At 45.7% G+C, this 25,391-nt stretch overlaps 1 protein-coding gene and 2 long non-coding RNA genes across 5 annotated transcripts; 1 reads left to right on the forward strand and 2 right to left on the reverse strand.

Moving 5' to 3' along the window:
• Positions 1-6,729: 6,729 nt before the first annotated feature.
• LOC143663135 (uncharacterized) lies at positions 6,730-8,447 on the reverse strand. 2 transcript variants are annotated; one of them, XR_013165825.1, is made up of 3 exons: positions 8,133-8,447; positions 7,730-8,008; positions 6,730-7,363 (listed from the first exon to the last, which is right to left on the reverse strand). It is a non-coding gene; the product is annotated as an uncharacterized LOC143663135 (long non-coding RNA). The 2 variants fall into 2 exon arrangements; XR_013165824.1 differs by having other exon boundaries at positions 6,732-7,102.
• Positions 6,967-16,710, forward strand: LOC143663142 (uncharacterized). 2 transcript variants are annotated; one of them, XR_013165827.1, is made up of 3 exons: positions 6,967-7,341; positions 7,741-7,916; positions 16,565-16,710. It is a non-coding gene; the product is annotated as an uncharacterized LOC143663142 (long non-coding RNA). The 2 variants fall into 2 exon arrangements; XR_013165828.1 differs by having other exon boundaries at positions 6,967-7,270.
• On the reverse strand, positions 9,534-10,550 carry FOXE3 (forkhead box E3). The gene has a single exon (XM_077136589.1). The coding sequence runs from the start codon at positions 10,548-10,550 to the stop codon at positions 9,534-9,536; it is 1,017 nt and encodes a 338-aa protein (XP_076992704.1).
• Positions 16,711-25,391: the final 8,681 nt, after the last annotated feature.

Genomic DNA, 25,391 nt, shown 5'->3' on the forward strand with positions numbered 1-25,391 from the left:
AAAAGAAATAAACTTCAATCCTATTTAAGCCACTGATTTGGGTTTGTGTGTGTTTGGTTTTGCAAGGGAGGTAGGGGTTGGATCTGTCTGAACCTAACTGTAATACAAGAAGTAATAGGAATTACATCCTGTGGACACAAAGAATGGTCTAGGGTTGTTCAGTCCAGAGAATAAAGGGTTCAGGGTTGACATAGCAAGTCCAAATCTCTACCACGGTGCCCTAGGACAGAAAGAAACAGTACAGCCTGAGTCAAGAGACCTAGGCTCTAGTCCTAGCCCTGCATCTGCCTCCCTGTGTGACCACCAGGGTCTCAGTTTCCATCTCTGACAAATAAAAAATGCATCCCCATTATGCATGATTGTTCAGTAAGCCCACAACTTCTCTTAAAAAAATTTAAGTCAAATTAAAAAAAAAAAAAAGACGAAGAAAGAACTGCATCTCCTATCCCCAGCTATCCCATGTGAGTGCAGGGAAAATAAGAGTTGATGGTGGATGTGAAGTTCTATTACTGATGGATTCTTTTGCTTAATGCACTCAAATGACCAACTCCTGAGACACCAGGGTTTCAAAGAGAAAAAAAGTTTATTATTAGGCGCATAGCAGAAGATCAGATGGTCTATCAGCCCAAAATCTATCTCCCCCCAGCTATAGTAATTCTGATAGTTTTATAGAATCAAAAGATGGGCAGGTTTTAGGATAATGAGCACAGTGGGCCCAGATGTTGTAATTGGAGATGATCTAATTCTTGAGCATGCGCAGACTGATTACATGCTTAGTCTCAGAACATATGTAAGAAAATGGCAGCTTTATTATGATGATGGACATGATTTCTGGTATTATAATGAGGTATAGGGACTTGCAGGTTAAAGTCTAAGCTACTGTGCATGTCAGGTGGGCCCATTCTGGTTAGAGCCAGTCTTGGTTATCAAGATAACTTTGGACTTCGGGTGGGTTAGCTCTAGGCTGACCCAAGACCCTTCATTAATAAGCATTAGGGGCTGTCTATAGCAAATACAAGACTCTAAAGTTGAAAAACTGGATAAATGGATACAAATGAAGATCAGTCACGGATTTTTACAATAGCAGGGGCACAAGGTAAAGGCTATACCATCATTATCAGAGATCAAGACAGCTGGATTATAATTTAGAGATTTCAGGTCGTTCCCTCCGTCTACTCCAATAAACCAGAAAGCAAAATGGAATAACTATATTCAGTAATCAAAATCACCCCTAAAATACTAATTTCTTGGTTACAGTTCTTTGCAAAGTAAAAGATTTCAATAATAGCCAACACTTATTTAGCACTTACTCTACTCATAACAACTGTATGTGATACGTTTTACAAAGAAGGACACTAATACTGAAGGTCAGGTGACTTGGCCAAGGTCATAGAGCCAGCGTATGGCAGAGCCTGGCTCTGGACCCGGACAGTCTGGCTCCTGCAGAATGGGGGCTCTTAACCATTACGGTCTATTTGGAGTTCTGAAAGTGTGCAGTTGCCATTCACAGCAATAATCATCATGTTACTGCAAATTGCATGCTCATCCCCGCTTAGGTCAACCCTGCATGGCACCATCTGCTACATGAGCTGACATCGCAGGTCTGGGCCAACCCAGAGGTTCCCAGGCTGCTGAGGGTCTTGTTTTGAGCCATGGAGTTTGGCTCCCTGTTCGTCACATGCACGCCTCTCTCGAGGGGCTCTGTTTGATCTTCCCTTGTCTGCTTCTTCCCACAACACTGGGGCCACTCAGATTATGGGGATTAGAGGCAATGATATGGGAAATCTGAGGCAGGGGAGGGACGGATCTTTGAACATGATCCTCTTGTCCAAAGAAAGTAGTCACAGTCGGCGCCCCAGTGGGGAAGACTGGGAAGGGGGGACAGCAGTGTTTGGCGGGAGGCCTGAGGTCTGTACAGTGGAGGTCCAAAGAGGGAGCACCCTGCATCTGCCACTTGACACCCAGGGTTTCGGGGCTGGAAGGGAGAAGGAGCCATTGCCCTGGACAGATTGACACCAAGACAGAGACCCCACGCGGGGTCGGTGTGACGAGTGCCCACGCTTCCCAGATCCAGAGGCCAGAACACCTGGTGATGAATCCTGGTGAGAAATTGATGGAAAGCCCACCAGGAAGTAGGGCAGTAAGATTTGAGAAGGCGATATTCTGACCATGGTCACCACAGGTTCCTTTGAGAAATAAACAGGGACGACTGCCGAAAGAACAAGTGCGAGCAGACAGGGAGCTCGGTGTCCTGACAAGGGCTGCATGGAGATACACTCCTATGAATTTTTCCTGCAGATACGCCAGCACACATATGATATGCTATATATCCAACGCTATTTGGAATGCCAAAAGGTCAGAAACAATGTCGGTTTCCATCAGTAGGGGTCTGGTTAGGCAAACAGAATAGTGTGCTGTGTAAAATAGAACATGCATGTTCTATTATGTGTTGGTCTGGGAAGAACTGCAAGATATATTGTTGAGCGAAAAATAAATCAAGATGCAGAGGAGTGTAAACATTATGCTTCTTGTTTTGTTGTTTTTTTAAGGAGAAAATAATGCGTATTTGTATTGACTTGTACCTGCGACATTCATTCCACTGATTTCCTTTTCAAATCAGGTGCATACAAGGTGGCCAACAGGTGGCGCATTTGTCTCCACAAAATAGCTTGGGGTGGGGAGGGAAGGGACAAGAAGAGTACAGGGAAAGGGGAGCAAGTGGGGGAGAATGGAAGGGAGAGGAAGTGAAAGATGAATATATGAAAAAAGGAAACTAAAGACCTGTCACTTGGCTTGGAAAGTTTCCTTTCAGAGTCAGGTCTGTGGGTTTGTGTGTTGGAGGTGGAGTGTGTATTGATGTGAGCTGAGGTTTTCTATCCAAGTTTCGTCCTCCACTCGCCTCTTCCTCAGAAGAAAGAGGATGACTTTGGCTTCAGGCAGACCAGAAGCCAAGTCACTTAGAGCTTGACCTTGGACGAGTCACTTAGACTTTATGAGACCCAACATTAACATCTATAAGGTGGAGCTAATAATTCTAATAATACCACCTTTGCATTTCAGGAATAAACTCTTCTTGATCATGTTATTTTGTAATACCCTACTGGATTCAATTTGCTGATACTTTGTAGAGGAACTCTGCATCTATTTTCATATATAAGGTTGTTCCATATTTTGTATGCCCACCCTTTCCTTATCAGCTTTTGATCACAGAATTAAGTAGAAAGAATTGGGTTGACTTCTTTTTTTTTTAACCTGTGTTCTGGAGCAATTTAAATAACTAGAACAGGTTCTTTGATGGTTTGACAGAATTCATCAGTAAAACTGTTTAGCCTCTGTGCCCTTGGGGCAGTAGAGGAAAGGTCTCCAATAATGTTTTCTGTTTCTTCTGGTCTAATAGAGCTATTAAGATTTGTTTATTCTCTTAAATCAGCCAAGCCAGACCAGGAGTGCTTGCTTACCGGTGAAATGACCACTCCCCTGAGCTGTCAGGGTTGGTATCTGAGGCTGTGGTTAAATGGTGAATTCGCCAAGGGGTGAATTCTTTTTATAACTTTGTAGAGCAGCTTTTCTCTATTGCCACCTCCAACCCCAGTAAGCCACCATCCTTTTTTGCCTGAATTAATTCAGTAGCCTCTTAACTGGTCTCTTTGTCCCACTCCAGGTCCCCTGAAGCTCCATCTCCATATATGGGGCTGTGAAATTGCCTCGGATTACAAGTTTGGCTATATCCTATGGCTTATGATATATACTGCTCTCTTACTCACTTTCCCCCTAAACTGAGAGTTATTTTGATAAACATTTAAAGTTTTTCAATACATTGTTTGAAGTGTGCTTTAGTTAAGATGATATTATAGGTCAAAAAGATTCACTCCCTCCTTCATAGTAAGAGACCTGTGACTTACCTTGTATCCTGGAAGGGAGCACGTATCCTCACCTCATTGACTGTGGGCTCAGCCTTGTTATAAGCTTTGGCCCAAAGAATGTGAGTGGATGTGATGTACTCCACATCTGAGCAAAAGCTTTAAGAGGCACAAGTATGTCACTTTAACCTCGGTTCTAGAGTGAGAAGACACCTGAAGCAGAGCTACAGCCTAGAGCTCTGGGTCTCAGGGAATCCACAGCCTACAGGTAATATGAATGAGAAACTTTTTTGGTGATATGCCACTGAGATTTTAGGGATTGCAGCAGTCTAATATAGGTGGATTTTGTCTTCGTTATTCTTCTTTTATGAGTAATTTATATTTTTAATGCATAAGGCTCATAAAATATGACCTATGAAAGTTCTTATTTTTGAAGTGCAGTTTGGGGACTTATTGAGACATTTTTATGAATGTATGTATATGTGTTCCGTAGGCATTTAAAAAGAAGGCGAAATCTCTTTTATTTCTATTAAATAGAAAGATATATTATTAACTATGTTATTATGTACTTAACATTATTAAAAGCATCTGTCACAATATTTCCCAAACTGAGGTCCAAGGACATATTCTCATAAAGCAAAGAATCTATGAGAATTTTTGAATGTTATGTTTTCATTGCAATAAAAGCTTTAAAACATTCATATAAGCATATTCTGGATCACCTACATGCCTCCTTATAACAGAAAACTGATATTTAGGCTCTTCATTTGCATTTATTATGAAGTAGTACAACTTCCATCTTGAGATGAGGCAAAAACCAATGTAGACTTCATAAATAAACGCTGTACTTGGGCCTGACTGGTGACACAGCATGCTACACAAAAGAATGCGTGCAGCTCCTTCAAAGTGGTGGATGATTCCAGCCTTCACATGGCTCAGTGCATGCCCAAACCAAAAGATCTGCCAAGGAGCTGCCAGGCCCACATTCATGGTGCAAGGGATTTGTTTTGGCAAAACAATATCCTCTCTTACATTTGATTCACGTTGTGCACTTGCATTTCTATTTTGTAGCTCTGTTGGCATTTCGTTTATTAAAAAGTTTTGTTTTACAATTGTGTAAGAGATACAAGCCTAACGGAATTATACCTGCACATATTAAGTGACATTAAAATGAAAATAATATGTCAGTACTGGGGGTCCACCAAATTTTTTCCTTCTATGAGGAGACGGTTTTAGCGTTCTGGATCTTGTCAATTTCCCCTGTACTTCTAGGATCTCCCAAAGAGGTACTTCACGTAGGCTCAGAAACAGCCCAGTCACTGTGGAGGGTATTCCGGGTTCCTCATTTCTCCTTCTGTCTTTCATGGAGGCCTACAACTCTGAAAGTTGCCTGCAGGAGCTTGCCAGTGTCCTTGCGCTTATGTACCCAATAGCCCAATTTTCCATGTGCTGGGGTGATGGAGTCTCTCTAAACAGCTCACCACATCCTGGGCAAAAGGCCACCCTTCCTGTGTTCCAAGTTCCCTAAGACAGGAAGCAAGCTCCCTCCCCAGGCTTCCCCTCTCAGCTCTCTCCTATAGGGAATGCTCCACAGTTCCCCTACCCTCAACCTCCCTCCAAACTCTACCTACCCACTGCCATTTCCTTAACCCTGAGCCCCCTTCCCAGCCTCTTACTTGTATGTGCTGAGCCTAGTCCTCGTTTCCCCAACTCCCCCCAAATAAAAGTCTGCTAAAACAACAGCTTTGATTCAAACATTTATAACTATTTCATTGTCAAATTGCATATATAGCTTTTCCTGCTAAAATAATCATCTGAATTTCATATATGTAAAATTTCCCCCAAATTTACCTTGACTAAAACAAGGGAATAAACCAAGAAAAGGGAGGATCCAGGAAACAGAGGATCCAACACAGGACAGAAAATGAAGGGAATTCCCAATAACAGGAAAGGGAAATTCCAAGTCCACATCTGTGCAGCAGACAGAGAGAGCAATCAGTCCAGACTGGAGCTGGAAGACAGAGGGCACAAGGAGAGATGCCCTCAGGAAGGGAAAAGCACAACCAAAAGCAATGAGAGATTTCCTGATAAGTTTGACCTCACGAAAAATGGTGCCAAAGTGCTAGTGGAAGGTATGGGAATATTTAACTACAGATACAGAGAAAGCTAAGCAAATGATAAAACAAGAAATTATTAACTCCAGGACAAATCAGAAGGCGCTGGAAAAAAAAAATGGACTTGTAATCATAGTATTCTGCCAGCTTATCAGACAACACTATTTACATAGCAATAATGTAAATGCTAAAAATGAATTTAACCAAAAATTGCAAACCTCAACTATTTTGGGTGGGGAAGGGAGGAGAAGGAGATTTTAGAAGCAAATTACCATCTACCATAATAGGAAGTTAATCACTACTAGTTCAAGAGAGAGTAAAAGCATGGAAATATGGAAATATGTTGCAAAAGAAACAAATATGATTTGAAATTACATGCTACCAGTTAACAAAGCATGGGTCCTGAGAGTGGGCAAGACACCATTATAAGCCTTTGACTGCTATTTGACTTGTTGGATTATATGCTTCCTTCAGTTTAATAAAAATTAAAATTAAGGGTTAAAAACGTATCTTCAGATTAAAGATGACTTCCAGGTTTCTACAAAAATGAAGTGGGGAGTATTGGCTTACCATTTCTGAAGGGTCCTTTCAGATGATTTTCTTAAATTAAGGTGGGTAGAATAATATTGAAATCTCACTTCTTGAGAAAAAGTGCTTAGTGCTTTTTTAAAGACAGAGCTGAACTGAGGCTTTTGTTCTTTTCAACTATGACTAAAGTGTCAAAATGTCTGTGACATATATAGCTTTCCAGATTATGAACTGAGGATATAAAGGTCTCTTATTCATTCCGTATTAACTGCAGAGACCAGCACAAGGCCTGGCACACAGTAAGCCCTTGATGTAGTTGAATAAAGGAAAATAAAAGACATTTTTTTAAAACATTTTTTTGATATTCAAGTTCAGCAGCAACCTCCTAGTATTTCCGTACAGACCTCCCTACTTTGAAGGCCTCCAAGTATTCCAAGAACACAGGGACAGAGACCTACAGAATTCTGAATGGAACTCAGAGCTCAGAAAGCACTTCCAGCTTCATCCAAGTAAGAAGTGTCCTCCTCTTCCTGGAAATGTCTTGATTAGGAAGGAACTTATCAGGACGTGCTCTGAGGCCGGAAGAGGAGTGTATCACCACTGGAAGCAGAAGAAATTTTGCTTTTGATCTTTATGGAGCTCTAGTACTTAGAAAACTGAGGCCTGGATCTTCGGCTACTGATGGGCCCAGGGAGGAGCAGTTTCCTCGTCCTCAAAAGGGGAAATAGCTTATAGCCTCAGCTACCAGCTCTTTCCTCTCTATAGCAGGTAACAGATAAGAAGGGATAAGAAGAAGCCTTGAGGCCTTCCCAAAGTACTATCAACTCAGTCATTATTCAGTAAGTCCGGTACAGTCTTCGACTGTGGAGGGATTCATTCTGTAAGTCACTCATCAACAATATTAAATGACAGCTTGCTACGTATCAAACAAATTAGATCGTACCCTTGCTCTAAGGGGTTAATAACTTGGCAGTGGGGTGGGGGAGGGAGTGGGGGGGGAGTAATCTGTCCAGGGCATTTGCACCACACCATGCTCATCCATTACTCTACCTCCAAAGAAGTCCTTTCCAGCCTTCTCAACTTTCCCACACTTTTCTCTACCCTCTGCCCTCCATCACCTCCCCAGAGCTTTAAAGTCTGGTGTCTAAGAAAGGTGCATCAGGCACATCCAACCTACAAACCACATTTATCCTTGGCTCAGGAGCCCTCCCCTTCTCTCTTCCTTACCTCTAATCTAGGTTTAATAGGATCTTTGCAAAAGCTTGATGTTTGGATCAGCATGAAGGATCAGGACAGGATGGAAGGCCAGCTTCTTTCTTCAAACCACAACTTCTGAATCTCTGCTCAGTGCTGCCCTGTCCTTGGTACTGGGGACAGTCATGAATCAGCTCAGGTCCTTGATGCCCAAGATCAGGTGAGACAGAGGCATAGCTGATCATTCAGAGTCCAGCCAGAGTCCAGCCCCAGAAATTCAGATGGCGAGGGAGGTGTCCTGCAGTCTTGTCCCTACAGTAATGAGATTTAACCTCCTAAACCAAGCCCTCAGCCTTGGCTCCAAGTATTTTCTCCAAAAGACTGTGCATACTAATCACGTGGGGATTTTGTTGAAATGCAGAATCTGATAACTTACTAGGTCTGAGGAGGGGCCTGAGATTCTATATTTCTAACAAGCTCTCAGGTGATGTTGTAGGTCCATACATTGCACTTTGAATGCAAGGTTCTAAAGCACTTATTTCCCTGAAGAATGATAATTGCACTCTCTTCCCCATTGGTCCATAAGCTCCATGAGAGAGGGACTTGCCCATTCACTGGCATATCCAATATATAGAACAGTGTTCAGTACATTCAGTCATTACTTGGATAAATAAATCAACAGCTGATGCTGAGCTGAGAAGAATTCCAAACAGCAGACAAACCCTGCACAAAAACACACATGTACCACCCCCCTCCCCGCCCCCACACACACATCTCATCTCTACCATGATCTGGGATGCTGGTGACAGCATTTTACTAGGCCAACTATGTGCACAGCTACAGCTTTATAAAACTTTTCCTGATGACTCACAAAGGGGCTCATCCCACGTAGCAACTCAAGATCCTGACCAAGACTTACCAACTATCTCCCCAGACCACTCCCCCAAATCACCAGTCAGCACACCAAACCCAGAGGAAGACTACTTTCCTTCTTTTTAATTAAAACAGCTTTAATTAAAAAATAATAATAATAACCCAATAAGTTCTAAGTTTCTCAGGTGATGGGGCAGATAAGGAGGCTCAGTACCTCCCTGAAAGGTCAAGAGCCCCTAGTGATGCTTGTCTCAGTCATCTTGGAGTTGTCCACGAGCCCTGGAACTGGGCAGCCAATTGTGTCTCTGTGGGAGGGGTGCTCTCTCCCAGTAAGAAACAGAACAAACAGGCAAAGGGAGGTGGAGTGCAAACTCGTGGGGGAAATGAAGATAGTAAGGAAATAATGAACCCAGGAGTCTGACCTCTCTGACCCTGCTAGCCGTTCAGGAGAATGGGGACAGGGTATGATTTACTAAAGAGAAGGAAAGGGAGGGTTGGAGAGAAACTAGTGGAGGGGAAACTTCCTGTGAACTCTGTGTTGTCAAAACAGAAGGAGATGTTATTAGGAGAAGGCTGAGATAAGGAGTCCGTTGAGGAGGTGGCTTGAGAGAGAGTAGGTGAGGTTCGGAAGCCTTGGATATCACCAGAAAACCTGGGGTAAGAGCTGACAGGTGGTGATCCAGCTTCGAGGCATGGAGACCACAGACTGAGGTGGGGTCGGGGGAGGGTTCTGCACAGATGCGGGCTCACAGGTGCAGGGAGAAGAAACGGAGAAACACAAATGGGGAGAGGGGTTAATTCAGCCCGGTGAAGACATGGTAGGAGTCTCCCTAGGGATAGGGGGCAGAGAAGAATGTATCAGGCGTGCTCAGTCCAAGCGGCAGAGATGGGGTGCGCTTACAGGCAGCGCTCCAGTCGTGCGGGGAGGGCCCCACAGACGTGCTGCAGCCCTCAGGAAAGAGGCTCACAGGTAGCGCTCCAGCCCCGGCGCGAAGCCCGGCTGCCTCAGGTAGGCCCCTCCCGGACTGAGAGGACCGAGCGCGGCGACCGGCCCGGCCAAGGCCAAGAGTGGCTCTGCCGTAAGCGGGCCGGGGCCGGGACGCGCCGCGGGAAGCCCCAGACGACCGGGGGCCGGCGTGTAGAGCGGCGGGGTGGCGGCCGCATAGACGCCGGCGGGTGGCGGGGAAGCAGCGGCGGCGGCAGCGGCGGCCGAGCAGGGCGGGAAGACGGTGCCGGCGTCGGGCGCGACGCAGCAGGGCGGCTCGGGGGCGCCGAGCCCCGCCAGCTCGGGCTGCAGGCTCACCAGGCTGTCGACGCTGAAGAGGCGTGCGGGCGGCGCGGGGCCCGGGACGGCGGGGGGCGGCGGCGCGAGCAGCCCCGGCGCGGAGGCTGGCGGCGCGGGCGCGTAGGGCGCGTAGGGGAAGGGGAGCGGGCCGGGCCCCGGCGGCGCGGCCGGGTGGGCGGGCAGCTCGGCGCGCTTGAAGCGCTTGCGGCGCCGCAGAAAGCTGCCGTTGTCGAACATGTCGGCGGCCGCCGGGTCCAGCGTCCAGTAGTTACCCTTGCCCGGGTTGCCCGGCTCGCGGGGCACCTTGACGAAGCAGTCGTTGAGCGTGAGGTTGTGGCGGATGCTGTTCTGCCACTTGCGCGGGCTGTCGCGGTAGAAGGCGAAGCGCTCGGTGATGAAGCGGTAGATGGCGGCCAGCGTGAGGCGGCGGCCCGGGGCGTGCGCCAGCGCCATGGCGATGAGCGCGATGTACGAGTAGGGCGGCTTTCCGCGCTGGAGGGGCCGCCGCCGCCGCCGCCCCGGGCCAGCCAACGGAGCGCGGTCCGCTTCCCCCAAGCCGGCGTTCTCCACTTCGGGCTCCGGCCCGGGCTCGGCTCCGGCGAGCGGTGACCGTGGCGGCCCCGACGGCGCGACCGAGGGCAGAGCCGGAAAGCCCGAGAAAGCGCCGGGCGGATCCATGTCGCTGCGCCCAGTCATCGGGACGCCGAAATCCTTGCCCGGCGGCTCTGGAGAGCTGGGGCCGCTGACCGACCTTATATGGACACTGCCTCCCCCCACCCACCCCACCCCCAAGGGAGAGGGCTCAGGCTTCTGCCTTGGCTTCCCTGCTGGCCAGCGCCTCTCCCCCTACTTTGCTCCCCCAATCCCTTTCCTTTGCCCCCTCTTTCGCCCCTCCCTCAGCTTTGTATCTTTGAGTCCGTCTTTCCTAGACCCAGTTTCGGGTCGTCTCCATTTCCGTTCGGCCAGCCGCTGCCCCCGCCCTGCCCCCGCCTCCGCTCCCAAATCCCCCCCCCCCCATCCCACCGGATTTGATCAGCCCCTCTCCTTTCCGTCCCACCTCAAAACCCTCCCCTTTGGGCCAGACCCAATCACCAATCCATCCATTTAAGGCCCTCTCCTGGCCCTCTCCTCACTGCTCCCCCTCCTTGAGTAGGGTCCCCTCCATCCTCTCCTAGCCTTCTCCCGGTCCTTCTATCCCAGAGTAGGCCCTGGCTGGGGAAGGGGTGAGAACTGCTTTGCCAGCCCTCCTTGAACTGGAGCTGTGTCTGATCAGGGAGGCGCCAGGCCCCCCACACTTTAGGGAATTTGGGCTGAGGATGTGCAGATGTGGGCATGGGGAGGACGCAGAGGGAGGCGGGTTTTGTCCCAGGGAAGAATGTTTGGTTCCAGATCAAGGTCATCATCTCTTCTCTCTGCTACCTCCCCTACATCCTTGACTCGTCCAGGCCACTTGTGAGTACTTTCGGAAAAAATAAAATTGTGAAAAGGGGTCCACCTAGCAGATTTGGGAACCAGAGGTCAGACCACTTTGAATGGAGGGCCCCAGAAAACCAGAACTTGAAGTTGCCCTTCTCAGGCTGCTTCCTCTTCACCTTCCTTCTGTTCTAGAAAATTGTGCTACACTGCCCACAGATGTACAGACACACACACACACACACACACACACACACACACACACACACAGCATAATCACACAGGAAGATGCACAAAATGCAGGTGGTAACATCGTCCAAAGTTCCAAGGAGTTGGAACTGGGGGAAAAATCCCACAAGTGTTTCTACAGACTGGGGGCTGAGAGAGCTGCTTACACCACACTCCCATCTCATCGGGGAAGATAGTCTTGGCAGTTTTTATTAAAAACCCACTCTAGGAAGAATGTCCACTTATGTGGACATGGGAAACCCAACAGAGTCTAAGTGGGATGGGAGTAAATTTTGTAAAATAAGGAGTAGTCCATGATCCCTCTCCGGAACAGCACCCACCACCGCCATCCAGAGGCAATGCCACTCTGAGCCAGTTTCAGGAAACCTCTTCTCCTAAGTCACAGGAGAGGCTCAGCCCTGAACCTGGCTTTGAGGGAACCAGAGGCAGTGCAGCTAGTCTTGTCTTTAAGGAGTCTTGTCTTCTGGAAAAGACAACCTGGCAGTCTCAGGCAAGAGACTTGAAGGAGGAGCAGGGCTGAGTGTAAGATAAGCAGGTGAGCTGCCTAAGGCACAACATATAAGGGAGTACTCACTCCCAGGGTCCTGCAAATGCTGAGGCAGCCTCTTTTGCCTCATCCTAATCCTGCAACCCTGCTATGTAGTGTCTCTGCGTGCAGGTGACCAAAGCCACAGCAGACCTGTGGCCTAGGTTTTCCTCCTTTCCCTGCTTTCTCCCAGCTACAATCTGAACTGATAATATAACAGCCATCATGACTGAATGTTTTGTATACGGTAAACACTTTATATGCATCATCTCACCTAAGAATCAACAGCCCTGTGAAGCAGGAACAATTATAATCTTCATTTTACAGATAAGATGAGCACCAAGGCTCTGAGATGTTAAGTGACTTACACAACTTCACACAGCTAGTGAGTGGCAGAGCTGGAGTTAAATCTCAGAGTTTCAGAGCCTTGGCACCACCATTGTTTTAAGAATGGCCTAGTTTAAAGCTGGGTTGTCCAAAATAATTTAGAGTTCTTCCAGCTCCTACAGCTTCAGGTGGCAGAATTGATTCCTCCTCTCTCTTGACCTCTAGGTCAACACATCTAAGTGCCCATTGGACCTCACACATGGACACTTCAAGGTGTCTCAAACCCAGCATGTCCTAAAGGAAACTCCTCTCAGTACCCTCTCCCACCTTCTCCACCAGGCATAATAACGCATAAGCCCAGGCAGTACCAAAAACAAGACGGTGTGGTCACAATGAACAACTCACCAAAAAAGAAGAAGCCAAGACAAGCAACTGAAGCAGCAGAAAATCCAGTTCCAAGAGTAAAGTGTCCTGGGGCCCAGTGCCTTATTTGAGCCTCAGTTTCCTCACCTGCCAAATGCCCCCTCCTATATAAGATTCAAATGAGGCCACGTATGAAAATGCCTGGCCCACAACTGGCAGTTGCTAATAGGAGTTATTTTTTCTACTATACAACAGGTATTTCCAGTGTTAAAGTAGAAGAGGAAAGAGAAAGGCAGAGCCAGAGAGGTGATTTCAGAGCCTACTTGTTTCAAGCAGGTAGAGCGTAGTCCTGCTGCCCGCCTTGGGCACGAACCAAAGCTCGCAGGGTTGCAGCTGCCATCTCTCCCACCTTCCTTTAGGTTTGAAGACCAGCCAAAGTCCCCTTTGCAGCCACTGTCACCTCCAGGGAGTAGGGGAGGTGCAGTGGTGCTTATTGCCTCCTGTGGCAGACCAAAGTTTTCCTGTATTTTCACTTTCTAGCCTATGCAAAGAGCCTGAGATGTAGTTTATATTCAATAAAAGATACTGCATGTGTAATTGACTCATCCTGGGAGGGTGAGGGCAGGGAGCTGGGCCAAAGGAACCCAGACTTTTCTAGTTCTGGGTGTCTGCCTGCCCCCCTCCATTGGACCTGCTCTCTGAAACCAAGCAGGCTAGTGTCAGGGGGTGGTCCAAGGGCTAATCCGTGTTTTCAGCGTGGCTGGGCCCTCTTTTCACAGGCCCTGGGCCGGACGTGATGCGGCTGAGCATCCGGGCATAAGATGGCCAGTGAAGGCGGCCCCTTTCTCATGGGGCTGGATTCCAGGCGACCCAGCGTCTGAGTGGAGCCCCCGGGGCAGGAGGAACACAGTGGCTGGGCTGGGCAGCCCTTTGTCTGACCATGCTGGCTGGATATGCGGGCTGGCAGGAGGGATTAATGGCCAGGGATTGGCCCTGGGGCCGGCCTTCCCACTGCCCTTTGGGGGCCAAAGGCCCAGGTCAGGGCACACAGTGTTGATGGCTCTCTAGATAGGAATGGAAATTCCCACCCTTGTCCAAAGCTATTAGCATTAGCCCCAAGGCTCGCTGCCCCTAGCCCTGGCTCTGCAGAGGCACCACCAGCCTAGATAGGCAAGCAGCAGAGGAGAGGGTGCTGAAGCTTTTAGATCTCAGGCCTAAGATTTTTTTTTTTTTTTTTTTTTTTTAAAGGGAAACATCTTTAAACATTTTCTTGTTTTATTGTATTTTGTTTGTTTGTTTGTTTTTTACATGGGCTGGGGCCGGGAATCGAACCGAGGTCCTCCGGCATGGCAGGCAAGCACTTTGCCCGCTGAGCCACTGCGGCCCGCCCCAGGCCTAAGATTTTTAGCTTCTCTAGGAGCATCCCACGATTGCCCCTCCAAGGCCTGGGAAGAAAGAGCTATGTTAACCCAATGAGGTTTTGAGGTCCAGCCTGAGCTGTCACCAGACCCCATAGGGCTTCCTGTGATTCCTCAAACACCTTGAGTTTGAGAACACCTTAGAGTCATTTCTTCTCAAAATGCTTCATCACAGTGTCTACGAATCCTATAACTTAGGGGTTCATCAGATTGTATGGCAACCCTAGAGACACCCCCATTTCCCACCCCACGTCTTCAACCCAGGGATCATGAGGGTTGCCATAGGGCCTCCCTCTGCTACTCCCAAAACTTGCACCTAGAGTGAGAGCTGCCCAGGATACTGGTCACTCCTCAGGAACCTGGGGCAGGTAGTCCAACCTGGCTGTTGGGTACCCTGGGATCTCACGTCTTTTTGACCAGTCCGCTCCTGAACTAAACGATGAAAATTGCCCACCCCAGCCTTACCTGCAGGGCCTTACATGGCTCAGAGAGGGAACAAATGCAGACTGGAACCAGTGAGAGCATGAGGAAATAACCCAAGAGGAGGATGACCCTCTGTGATTTTTCATGCCTCAAGCTCTTTCATTCAGCAAATCCTAAGGATGCTTACTCAGTGTCCAGCCTGCCCTGGGTGCTGGGGTCAGAATGATGAGTCAGACTATTCTCTGCCTTCATTGTGCTCAGGAGGAGGCAGCTAAGCAGACACTTCCCATACGGGGCAGTCAGTGTGATGCGGACAGAGTAAGTAGTGCAAGAGAGAGGACCTCACCCAGCCTGGGGAAGTCCAAAAGGCTTCCCAGAGGGGTAAAGCTCCAGCTGGCCAGGTGGAGAAGGCCCCTGGTTGGATTAGGGGCTAATTCTCTGTGCCCCCATATATCCATCATTATACTTACTTTATTATGTTATTGTTGCCTCTTTATATTTCTGTCTCCCCCACTAGACTTTGTCTATATTGAGGGCAGGTAGTGTTTCACTCATCTTTGGATCTCCTCACCACTTAGTATAGTATTGATTACCAGGTCAAGTGCACTCAGGGTGTGAAGGTCTGAAAGCAATAGCTTGTGGTCCATTCTGGGATGTGCAAGACTTTCAGTGTTTCTCTGAGGGTTAAGTGAACTAATACATCTCAAGTTCTGAAAGCAGCAACTGCTACATATCAATGCTGCATACATGTTGGCTGTGGTTTTTGTGTTACTATTAAAATTACTGTGGCTGTTGTAGAGTGTTGAGGGTCTAAGACAAGGAAGGCAGATGGGGCCAGATTGTAAAGGACTTTATTTGCCAAGCTAAGGAGCTTGGATCTTTCTAGAGACAAGAGGGAGCCTTTGAAAATTTTTCATCAGGGGAATGACATGATCAGATTTCCTGTTTAGATCTCTCCGTCTGGCAGGGAACAGACCAGAGAGGGAAGAGAGTGGAGGCTCAGAGACCAGATGGGAGGCTGACCAGGTGATGAGGTGTGAGCCAAGGCTGGCTCTAGGGGAGCATCAGACATTTCATTCACATTCATTCCAGACCAGGACAAAGAAGAGAGAGAACCTCCAGTTGTCCATCTCAGATTATGGTTTAAACATCAAATTTGTCCCCTAGTCCAAAGACTGTTGTCATCCTCCACTCCTTTTACCCCTTCTCCAACCATCTCCACTCACCAAGATCTATCAGTTCTCAGAAATTTCCCTCAGACTCATTCTCTCCTCTTTCCCCTCTGTCTCAGTTCTTGTGCGGCCAATATCACTTCTGACACTGCCGACTGCAGCAGCCTTCTGTCCGGTCTCCTTGCCTCCCTTCCTTCCACTTGGATTTCTTCTCTGTTGAGCAGCCAGAGGGCTACCTCATCCTGTGGACCCTGCTCAGATGCCTTCAGAGTGTTGCCCTTAGGAGTGGGATGAACTCACCCACATGGCTGGTGGTGCCCACAGGGTGCATCCTGCAGAGTCCTTCTGCCTCATTTCTCACCAGTCTGCCCCTGCCCTGCTCCCCCCACCATCAGCACACGCACATTCTATACCGAACCAAGCAAAGTTACTCTCAGTTAAAGTCTTAAGTGCAGGTCCTCTCTCACTCAGCCACTACTAATCAAAATCAGTACAACCCGCTTTGCCAGCTTTAGATACAAATTCAGTCTCATTTAGTTTTTCAACTATAAGCCCTTCATTAGCAAGAAGTCCTATCTTTCCCTCTGAACAAATCCACCCTCAAATTGTCAAAACAAACGAAAACCCTGAGGGTTTTCCCAGCCAGAGCCAGAGAGGGAGCTCAGGGTTTCTCAACTCTAGCCCTTTGGCCAGGAGGACCCTTGCTTCCCTAACATCCCTAATTCCCTACGAATTCCTGCTTGTCCTTTGAGAAACATTCACAGACCGCATCTTCTATAATACCTCTCCCTATTTCTCCTTTCTTTCTCTTTCCCTAAGCAAAATGATGGCTGATGCCCCTGGAGCATGGAGGCTTCTGCTCACGCACCGTGTCTGCAGCTCTGCGTCTGGAATGGAAGCAGCTGTGAGCCAGGACTGTGCTTAGTTCATTCTTCATACCCTTATAATAGACTGTGCAGCTGCACAGCTCAGTGAGTATTTGCTGAGTGACTTGACTGACTACCTTACTGAATGAATGGGTGAATGAATGAATGAATGAATGAAAGAAAAATGACCATGCATGTCTGGAAAGGCAAAGGGATCCCATGTCTGATTTTTAGCTAGGAAGCTGCTTTCTGCTGTCACTGCCTACCTGCTCAGCTCTGTGGCTCAAAACTGAGACCCCTCCCCACGTGGCCCTTGCTTTAGCAGGGTCCAGATTCAGCTCAGGCTCAGAAAACGTTGGCTCAGCCCTGAGAGTGTAACTCCAATCTCTCCTAAACCACACACCCAGCATCCGAAGCATGTTCTGTGACATTCCCAGCTTTCAGTGTTCTGACATCTACCTCACCCCTGCCTAGCCAATCCCAGAACTCCCAGGCCTCCCTGTTTCTCATTTTCAGGGAAGATGAGGGCGAGTGGTGATGTCAGCCAGCCTGGTTGGGCCAAAGGAGTCTAGGCCAGGAAAGAGTGAGTTTGAAACCATCAGTTGTTTGCAGTATGATCCTATGCAAGTTGCATAACCCCTATGGCCCTACATTAAACACACAAGCCCCAAGTGCACAAAGAACTCTGAGATGCTCTAGACCAGTCTAGTGCAATTTATAGGCCCCTCAGCTAAAGCAAGGAATCTGGAAACCAGAGCTGTGTGTAAACTAGACACACAAAATGTGTCTTGCACACACAGTATGAATGCTTTTCAAATGGATGTAGATGCTGCTGTATTGGCAGATACAACCACATTGAAAAGCTTTGCTTTTTTAAAAATTTATTTATTAATTAAAAAAATAAACAAAATAAAACATACATAATCAGTAATTCACAATATCATCACCTAGTTGCATATTCATCATTTCTTAGAACATTTGCATTAATTTAGAAAAAGAAACAAAAAGACAATAGAAAAAGAAATGAAACGAACACAGGAAAGAAAAAAAAAAGAGATTATACCTATCATACCCCTTACCCCTTGCCTTCATTGATCACTAGCATTTCAAACTAAATTTATTTTAACATTTCTTCCCCCTATTATTTATTTTTATTCTATATGTTCTACTTGTCTGTTGACAAGGTAGATAAAAGGAGCATCAGACACAAGGTTTTCACAATCACACAGTCACATTGTGACAGCTGTATCATTATTCAATCCTCCTCAAGAAACATGGCTACTGGAACACAGCTCTACATTTTCAGGCAGTTCCCTCCAGCCTCTCCATTACATCTTGAATAACAAGATGATATCTACTTGATGCATAAGAATAACCTCCAGGATAACCTCTCGACTCTGTTTGGAATCTCTCAGCCATTGACACTTTGTCTCATTTCCCTCCTCCCTCTTTTGGTCTAGAAGGTTTTCTCAATCCTTTGATGCTAAGTCTCAGCTCATTGTAGGGTTTTTCTCAATCCCTTGATGCTGAGTCTCAGCTCATTCCAAGATCTCTGTCCCACGTTGCCAGGAAGGTCCACATCCCTGGGAGTCATGTCCCACGTAGAGAGGGGTAGGGTGGTGAGACTGCTCATTGTGTTGACTGGAGAGAGGGGCCACATCTGAGCAACAAAAGAGGCTCTCTTGGGGGTGACTCTTAGGCCTAATTTTAAGTAGGCTTGACCTATCCTTTGCGGGGTTAAGTTTCATATGAACAAACCCCAAGACTGGGGGCTCAGCCTTTGCTTTTGTTTTGTTATGATGACTTTCAATCTGTCAATGGATGCTAAAAATGCAACTACTATCATATGGGGCAGCTGAGAGGTATTTTTAATCCTCATTCTTAAACCACTGCTCTAGTCCAATAAACCTTCTTTACAGTTTTAGACACTGAGGTCCAGAAAGGGTAGAGACCTGCCTGAAGTCCCAAAGCAAATCACTGCAAAGCCAAAAGTGGAATTTGGGACTCTGACTCCCCAGCTCCTTCTTCTCTATGTTTAGTCAATAGTATTTGTTCAGCACCTGTTTTGTGGCAGAATCTATACTAGGCACTCAGGGGTTGACATTCAGGCAGGTGTGGGGTTGATGCAATGGATGAACAAAAGATTTATCCGTTGAAGGACTTGAATCATTGAATAACCACTGCATTTGTGATGTGAGCAATGGACTAGAGAATGTTTTTGGCTTCAAATAACAGGAAAACTCAGCTCGAACTGATCTAAATGATAGGGAAATATATTCTCTCCCTAGGAAGAAGGTCTAAGGCAGGATGTCGCTGGGGCTCTGGCTCCACTTTTCTGTGATTCTCTTGGCTGTCTTCTCCCTCATGGGTTGGCTTCATCTTCAGGCTGGTGGCTGGATAATTATAGCAACCAGAAGGACACCTGAGTTCCAGGTGCCCAGAAAAGGTAGGAAAAAAAAAGAGGTTGCCTATTTCTGTACCTGTTTCTTGGAAGAGGGGAGTCTCCTCCTTCTACCCTCCCACTCCAGACCCTACAATGTTTCTTCTGCTCTCATTGGTCAGAAGTGAATCACTTTTTCATTTCTAAACCAATTGCTGGCAAGGAGGGATAAATTACACATTTGACTAGCACTAATCAGAACCTGCCTACTTCTGGAACTGGTGATGTAGCTCCTTCCCCTGAAGCTGGTTGCTGGGTGGAAGGGGCCAGGTACTGAAAAAAGCAGAGTTCCTTTAGAAAGAAGGAAGAAGAGCCCTCAACAGTGTCTGCCAGGAAAAGTAAAGAGAGAAAGCTGGAAGACTTGACTGGAGTCCAGTAACAGGGCAACTTCTGTAGGCACTTGCCTCTCTTCCTTACATAATAGGCTGCTAATATCTGTCTGCCTCCCCCATTTGGCTCTCAGGTCGTGGGGACCAAAGCCTGTGACTCATCCACTTGTGGATCTCAGCAGAGGGATGACAGAAAAGTAAGAAAAAGAAGAGAAGTGATCAGAAAAGACAGCTTGTCCACAGGAGGAAGCCCTGGCTCCCATCTGAGAAGTGTCCAGGCAGGGGCCAGTGGTGAATACCCTGTGAAAGATCATCTGCCTAGGGGACCATGCCCTTCTTGAGCCTCAGTTTCTCCTTTAGAGAATTGGAGGAGAGTGTTCTTGGCCTCTAGTAACATTCACCTTCTGCAAAAAATTTAGTCTCTAACTTCTTGATACTTGGATGAGCCCTTGGGTGAGCCCCAGGTGGAGGTTAAATGAGTAAGAGTTCAGAAGAGGGAGACTTGGATAGATAGAAAAGAAGGGTGTGCTGGAGTCAATTCCAACCACCTTGTGAGAATAGACAGTGCACATGTTATCCCCAGTTTGCTTTCTGCAGAGTCATGTTGGTCGTTTGAAATCAGCCACAGTGGGAATAGTTGCACCACAGAAATTGGCCAACACTACAAATTGGGGCTTTTTGTCTTCCACCCCGAGATCCAGTTGCTCCATATTCACCAGCACACCACGTGGCAAGATTCCAATGAATAAAATGATAAAGATCAGACAAGACTGAGACTGTCCTGTGTGGCTCAGTGAGAGGACTTCAGAGAGGGAAGGCCCAGGTCTTCAGGACAATGTGGGAAGGCCTCTAGAGGGAGGGGGAGGAGGCATTTACCTGTCCTCTTTCTGGGATCTCTTAGGTTTGTATTCATGGAGCCCTGTGTTTGCGAACAGCACCAGACCAGAGCCTTAGATAACATCCCTAATCCTCTCGGTGGCTCTTAGGCCTGACTCTTCCCTATTTGATCCTGAGTCCTGAAAGAGACATACTATTTGACTCAGTAACCCTCTTCTAGGGTTCCTCCTGAGGGAATAATCAGGAATGTGCTCAATGATGCATGTTAAGGGAAAACTTGAATCTAACACCTGGTATTAAGGTTGAATCTATTCCTTGGAACATGAAGTAAACATCAAAAGAATTGTTTTGGAGGAGTTTTTAATAACATGAGGAATTGTTCATGATATAATGTTAAATATAAAACAGGGCACAAAAAGTTATACAGTATGGGTCCAATGCTTATGTATAAATGCATATGTAGAAAAAGAACTGAAAGAACATACACTAAAATATCAACAGTTTTATCTGTAGATGATAGATTTGAGGTGATTTATATTTTTTTTAGGAATTTAAAACTACGGACATTATTCGTGAAGCTGTGCTCTTGTGATAGATGCACTTTGCTATATGTATATTAATACTTTAATAATTTTTTGATTTATACATATTTAATATACAAGAAACTGATGGTTGTCTCAGGGTGAGAATACTGGGTGATTATGGAACAGGAGTGAGAGGAAGACTTTCACTCTGTACTCATTTGAATCTTTTGGATTTAGAATCATGTGAGTGTATAATCATTTCCAAAATGAGTTGATGAAATTAAGTTTTTTAAAAAATGGATAATAGGCATGCATGACTTCTCTAACAAGAAAAAAAATGTCAGTTTCAAAAACAATACCCAATTTACAGATGAGGGAATGGAGGTTCACAGCGAGGGATGAGCCACCCTGAGTCGGCCAGTTAGAAGATGGCTCCTGGCTCCAGTGTGTGTCTACTGGTAGCAATCCCTGTGTGTTTGGGGATTTGTTTGCCAATTACTCCTTCCCTACAGACTCGTCCCCATTCATCAGAAATGGAAAACACACGTTTAAGCCCACCTCACTCACCCCAGATCACCTTGAACTCTCATTCCTGGCACTTCACTTGACACCCTTCTTATCTCACCACCCCAGGCAGGCAGTCCTAGTTTCCACAACAGTCTGTTAAGGGAAGGAACCCCTAAATTGCCCCAAAAGGCCCATAGAGGGCAATCACTCATCTTTCAGGGCCTCAGCAGACCATTGGTCTCCAAGAAGAACTAGAACCAAAAAAAAAAAAAAAAAGAGTCCAGATCCTCCTGGGAAGATGGCGACCTCTCCCAGAGGCAAGAAGTAGCGTGTGGGATAGCTTATGCCCTAGGAGCAAGTATACAGTCACTAGTAGAGCTTTGGCATGTTTGGGGGAAATAACTGCATATTTTATCTGGGGTGCATTGTGAACCACCTTTGCTCAGAATGTAATGAATGTTGCCTACAAGGAAGGGATGTTTGCATTCCTCCCCAGTCTGCCTGGGCTATTTTTCTGCCATCTGGTTGGCATTAGGCTCACCAGCTCTCCTATTTTTAGGTGTGTCCCACAGCCCTAGGACCAGCTGCAGTATGCAACTGTGAGTGTGGCTACCCTTATGGGACTGAGGACCACCAGCATGGGAGCCTAACAGGGGAAGACTCATTCACTCCAGTGCTTTGCTGTGGTCAAGAGACACTTCCTAAGGGAAAAAGGGCAAAAGAATATTTGAGAAAATAATGACCAAAAATTTCTCCACTCTTATGAAAGGCATAAATATACATGTCCAATAGCACAACATACTCCAAACAGAATAAATGCTAATAGACTTATCATGAGACACACACTAATCAAAATGTAAAATGTCAAAGATAAAGAGAGAATTCTGAAAGCAGCTAGAGAAAAGCAATCACAAACAAGGGATCTGCAGTAAGACTAAAAGTGCTGATTGGTCATCAGAAACAATGAAAGTTAGAAGGCGATGGTATTGTGCCAGTTTGAATCTGTGGTGGACGCCAGAAAAGACCATGTCCTTTGATCCTCACTCAGTATTGCCGGCTGGGAGCATTTTGAGTGTTCCCATGGTGATGTGACCCACCCAGTTGTGGGAGGTAACTTTTGATCAGATAGCTTCCATGGAGTTGTGACTCCACCCTTTAATTCTTTAAAAGAAGAAACATCTTGAAGAGAGTCCCCTTTTTCAGAGCCACGAAAAAGCTACAGCAGAGCCAAGCAGAGCCATGAGGCTGAGAGTCCACCAGCCAGCGACCTTTGGAGATGAAGAAGGAGAATGCCTTCATGGTAGCTTTATGAAACAAGAAGCCAGGAGAGAATGCTAGCAGACTGTTGCCATGTTCACCACATGCCTTCCAAGATGAGAGAGAAATGCTGAACCTAAAGGCCTCTCTTGAGTGAAGGTAACCTCTTCTTGGTGCCTTAATTTGGATATTTCTATAGCCTTGCTTTAACTGAGACATTTTCTCAGCCTTAGAATTGTAAACTAGCAACTTATTAAATTCCCCCTTTAAAAAGCCATTTTGTTTCTGGTGTATTGCATTCCAGCAGCTAGCAAACTAGAACAGGTATGATATATTTAAGGTACTGAAAGAGAAAAACTGCCAGGCAAAACTTTTTTCTCTTTTAAAACTGTCCTTCAAAAATTAGGGAGGGTTTTAAAATATTCACAGGTAAGCAGAAACTGAGAGAGTCTGTCAACAAGAGACCTACTCTACAAGATATACTAAAGGGAGTCTGCAGGCTGAAAAGAAAAGACAGGAAAGGGTGGCTTGGAGTGATGTGAAGAAATGAAGATTATCAGTAAGGGTAACTAAAAGGCTAAAAAAGAGATGTAGTAGTTTGAAGCTGTTATGTACCCCCCAAATAGATCATGTTCTTTTAATCCATTCCTGTGAGTATAGACCTATTATGGGTGGGACCTTTTGATTAGGTTATTTCAGTTGAGAGGAGAGTCATCTCGTTTAGTGTGGGTCTTAATTCTCCTGCTGGAGTTTCTTGTAAGAGGATGAAACATACAGAAGCTAAGAGATGAAATTCAGAGAAACACCCAGAGAAGCTGAGATGGAGAGGCAAAAGCTGAAAGCAACAAAACCCAGGAGAGAAGGACCAGCAGACATTGCCAACTGCCTTGCCATGTGACAGAGGAGCCTCAGATGCTAGCACTTATCTTCAGATTCCAGGGATCATTCTATTGATGACTTGAGTTGGATATTTTCACAGCCTAAGAACTGTAATTTTAAATTAATAAATCCCCATTGTAAAAGCCTACCCATTTCTGGTATATTGCATATCAGCAGCTTTAGCAAACCAAAACAAGAGGCATATATATATATATATATATATGACATATAAAAACCAAAGGATAAATGGCTGAAATCATGCCTTTACAGTAAAAACATTGAATGTTAATGAATTAAACTCTCCAATCAAAAGATGCAGGTTGGCAGAATGGATGAAAAAAAAAAAAGCCTGATCCAACTATATTCTGCTTATAAGAGACTCATCTTAGACCCAAGGACACAAATAGGTTAAAAGTGAAAGGTTGGAAAAAGATATCCCATGCAAATACTAACCAAAAGAAGCTGGGCTAAGTATAATAATATTGAATAAAATAGATTTTAAATGCAAAACTCCTAGAAGAGACAAATAACACTATATATTAGTAAAAGAAGAAATCCACCAGGAAGAAATAATAGTCATTAACACTTATACACCTAATTATGGTACCCCAAAATACATGAGGCAAACACTGGCGAAACTGAAGGGAGAAATAGATGTTTCTACAATAATAGCTAGAGACTTCAATACACCACTTTCATCAATAGATAGAACATCTAAACAGGGGATCAATAAGAAGACAGAGAACTTGGATAATATGATAAATGAACTAGACTTAAAAACACATACACAACATTGCACCCCAAAATAGCAGGATATACATTCTTCTCAAGTGTGCATGAATCATTCCCCAGGATAGACCACATGTTGGGACACAAGACAAGTCTCAATAAATTTAAAAAGACTAAAATTATACCAAGCATGTTCTCTGACCATAATGGAATAAAGCTGGAAATCAAAACCAGGCAGAGAACTGGAAATTTCACAAATGTATGGAATTAAATAACATACCCTTAAAGAATAAATTCCAAGGGAAATCAGTAAATATCTCTAGAACAATGAAAATGAGAACACAGTATTCAAAACTTATGGGATGCAGTAAAGGCAGTGCTCAGTGGGAAATTTATAGCCATGAAAACTCATATTAAAAAAGAAAAAAAAACTAAAATCAAAGCCCTAACTGCACACCTGGAGGAACTAGAAAAAGAACAGCAAACTAATCCCAAAGCAAGCAGAGGGAAAGAGCAGAAGTAAGTGAAATTGAGAATAAAAAACAAGAAAGAGAATTAACAAATCCAAAAGTGGGTTCTTTGAGAAGATCAATAAAATGGACAAACCATTAGCTAGACTGACAAAGAAAAAAGAGAGAAGAAGCAAATAAATAAAATCAGATATGAGAGGGGAGACATTATTACTCACACCAAAGAAATAAAAAGGACCGTAAGAGGATACTATGAACACTGCATGCCAACAAATTAGACAACCTAGATGAAATAGAAAAAGCCCTAAAAACACACAAACAAACTACACTGACTCTAGAAGATTTCAACAGACCAATTACAAGTAAAGCAATGGAATCAGTCATCAGAAACTCCCGACAAAAAAATGTCAGGGACCAGATGGCTCCGCAGGGAATTTCCGCCATTCGTTCCAAGAGGAATTAATACTAATCCTGCTCAACTCTTCCAAAACGTTGAAGAGGAGTGTGCTGGTTGAAGCTGTTACGTACCCCCAGAAAAGGCCATGTTCTTTTAATCCATTCCTGTGGCTGTAGACCTATCTTGGGTGGGACCTTTTAGTTAGATTGTTTCAACTGAGATGTGACTTACCCAGTTCAAGGTGGGTCATGATCCTTTACTGGGGTCCTTCATAAGGATAAAAGACAAAAGTAGCTGAGAGAGCTCAGAGAGAAATACAGAGAGAGAAACATCCAGAGAAGTTTGGCAAGAGCTCGGAAAGAAAAAGAATGAGCAGATGCCAGCCATGTGCTTTCCCATGTGACAGAAGAA

The sequence above is a fragment of the Tamandua tetradactyla genome, chromosome 2 (assembly GCF_023851605.1).
Source record: "Tamandua tetradactyla isolate mTamTet1 chromosome 2, mTamTet1.pri, whole genome shotgun sequence".
NCBI lineage: Eukaryota > Metazoa > Chordata > Mammalia > Pilosa > Myrmecophagidae > Tamandua > Tamandua tetradactyla.

Bases quoted from the DNA above. Each gene is read 5' to 3' on its own strand.
- FOXE3 (XM_077136589.1), bottom strand. From the start codon at position 10,550: ATGACTGGGCGCAGCGACATGGATCCGCCCGGCGCTTTCTCGGGCTTT.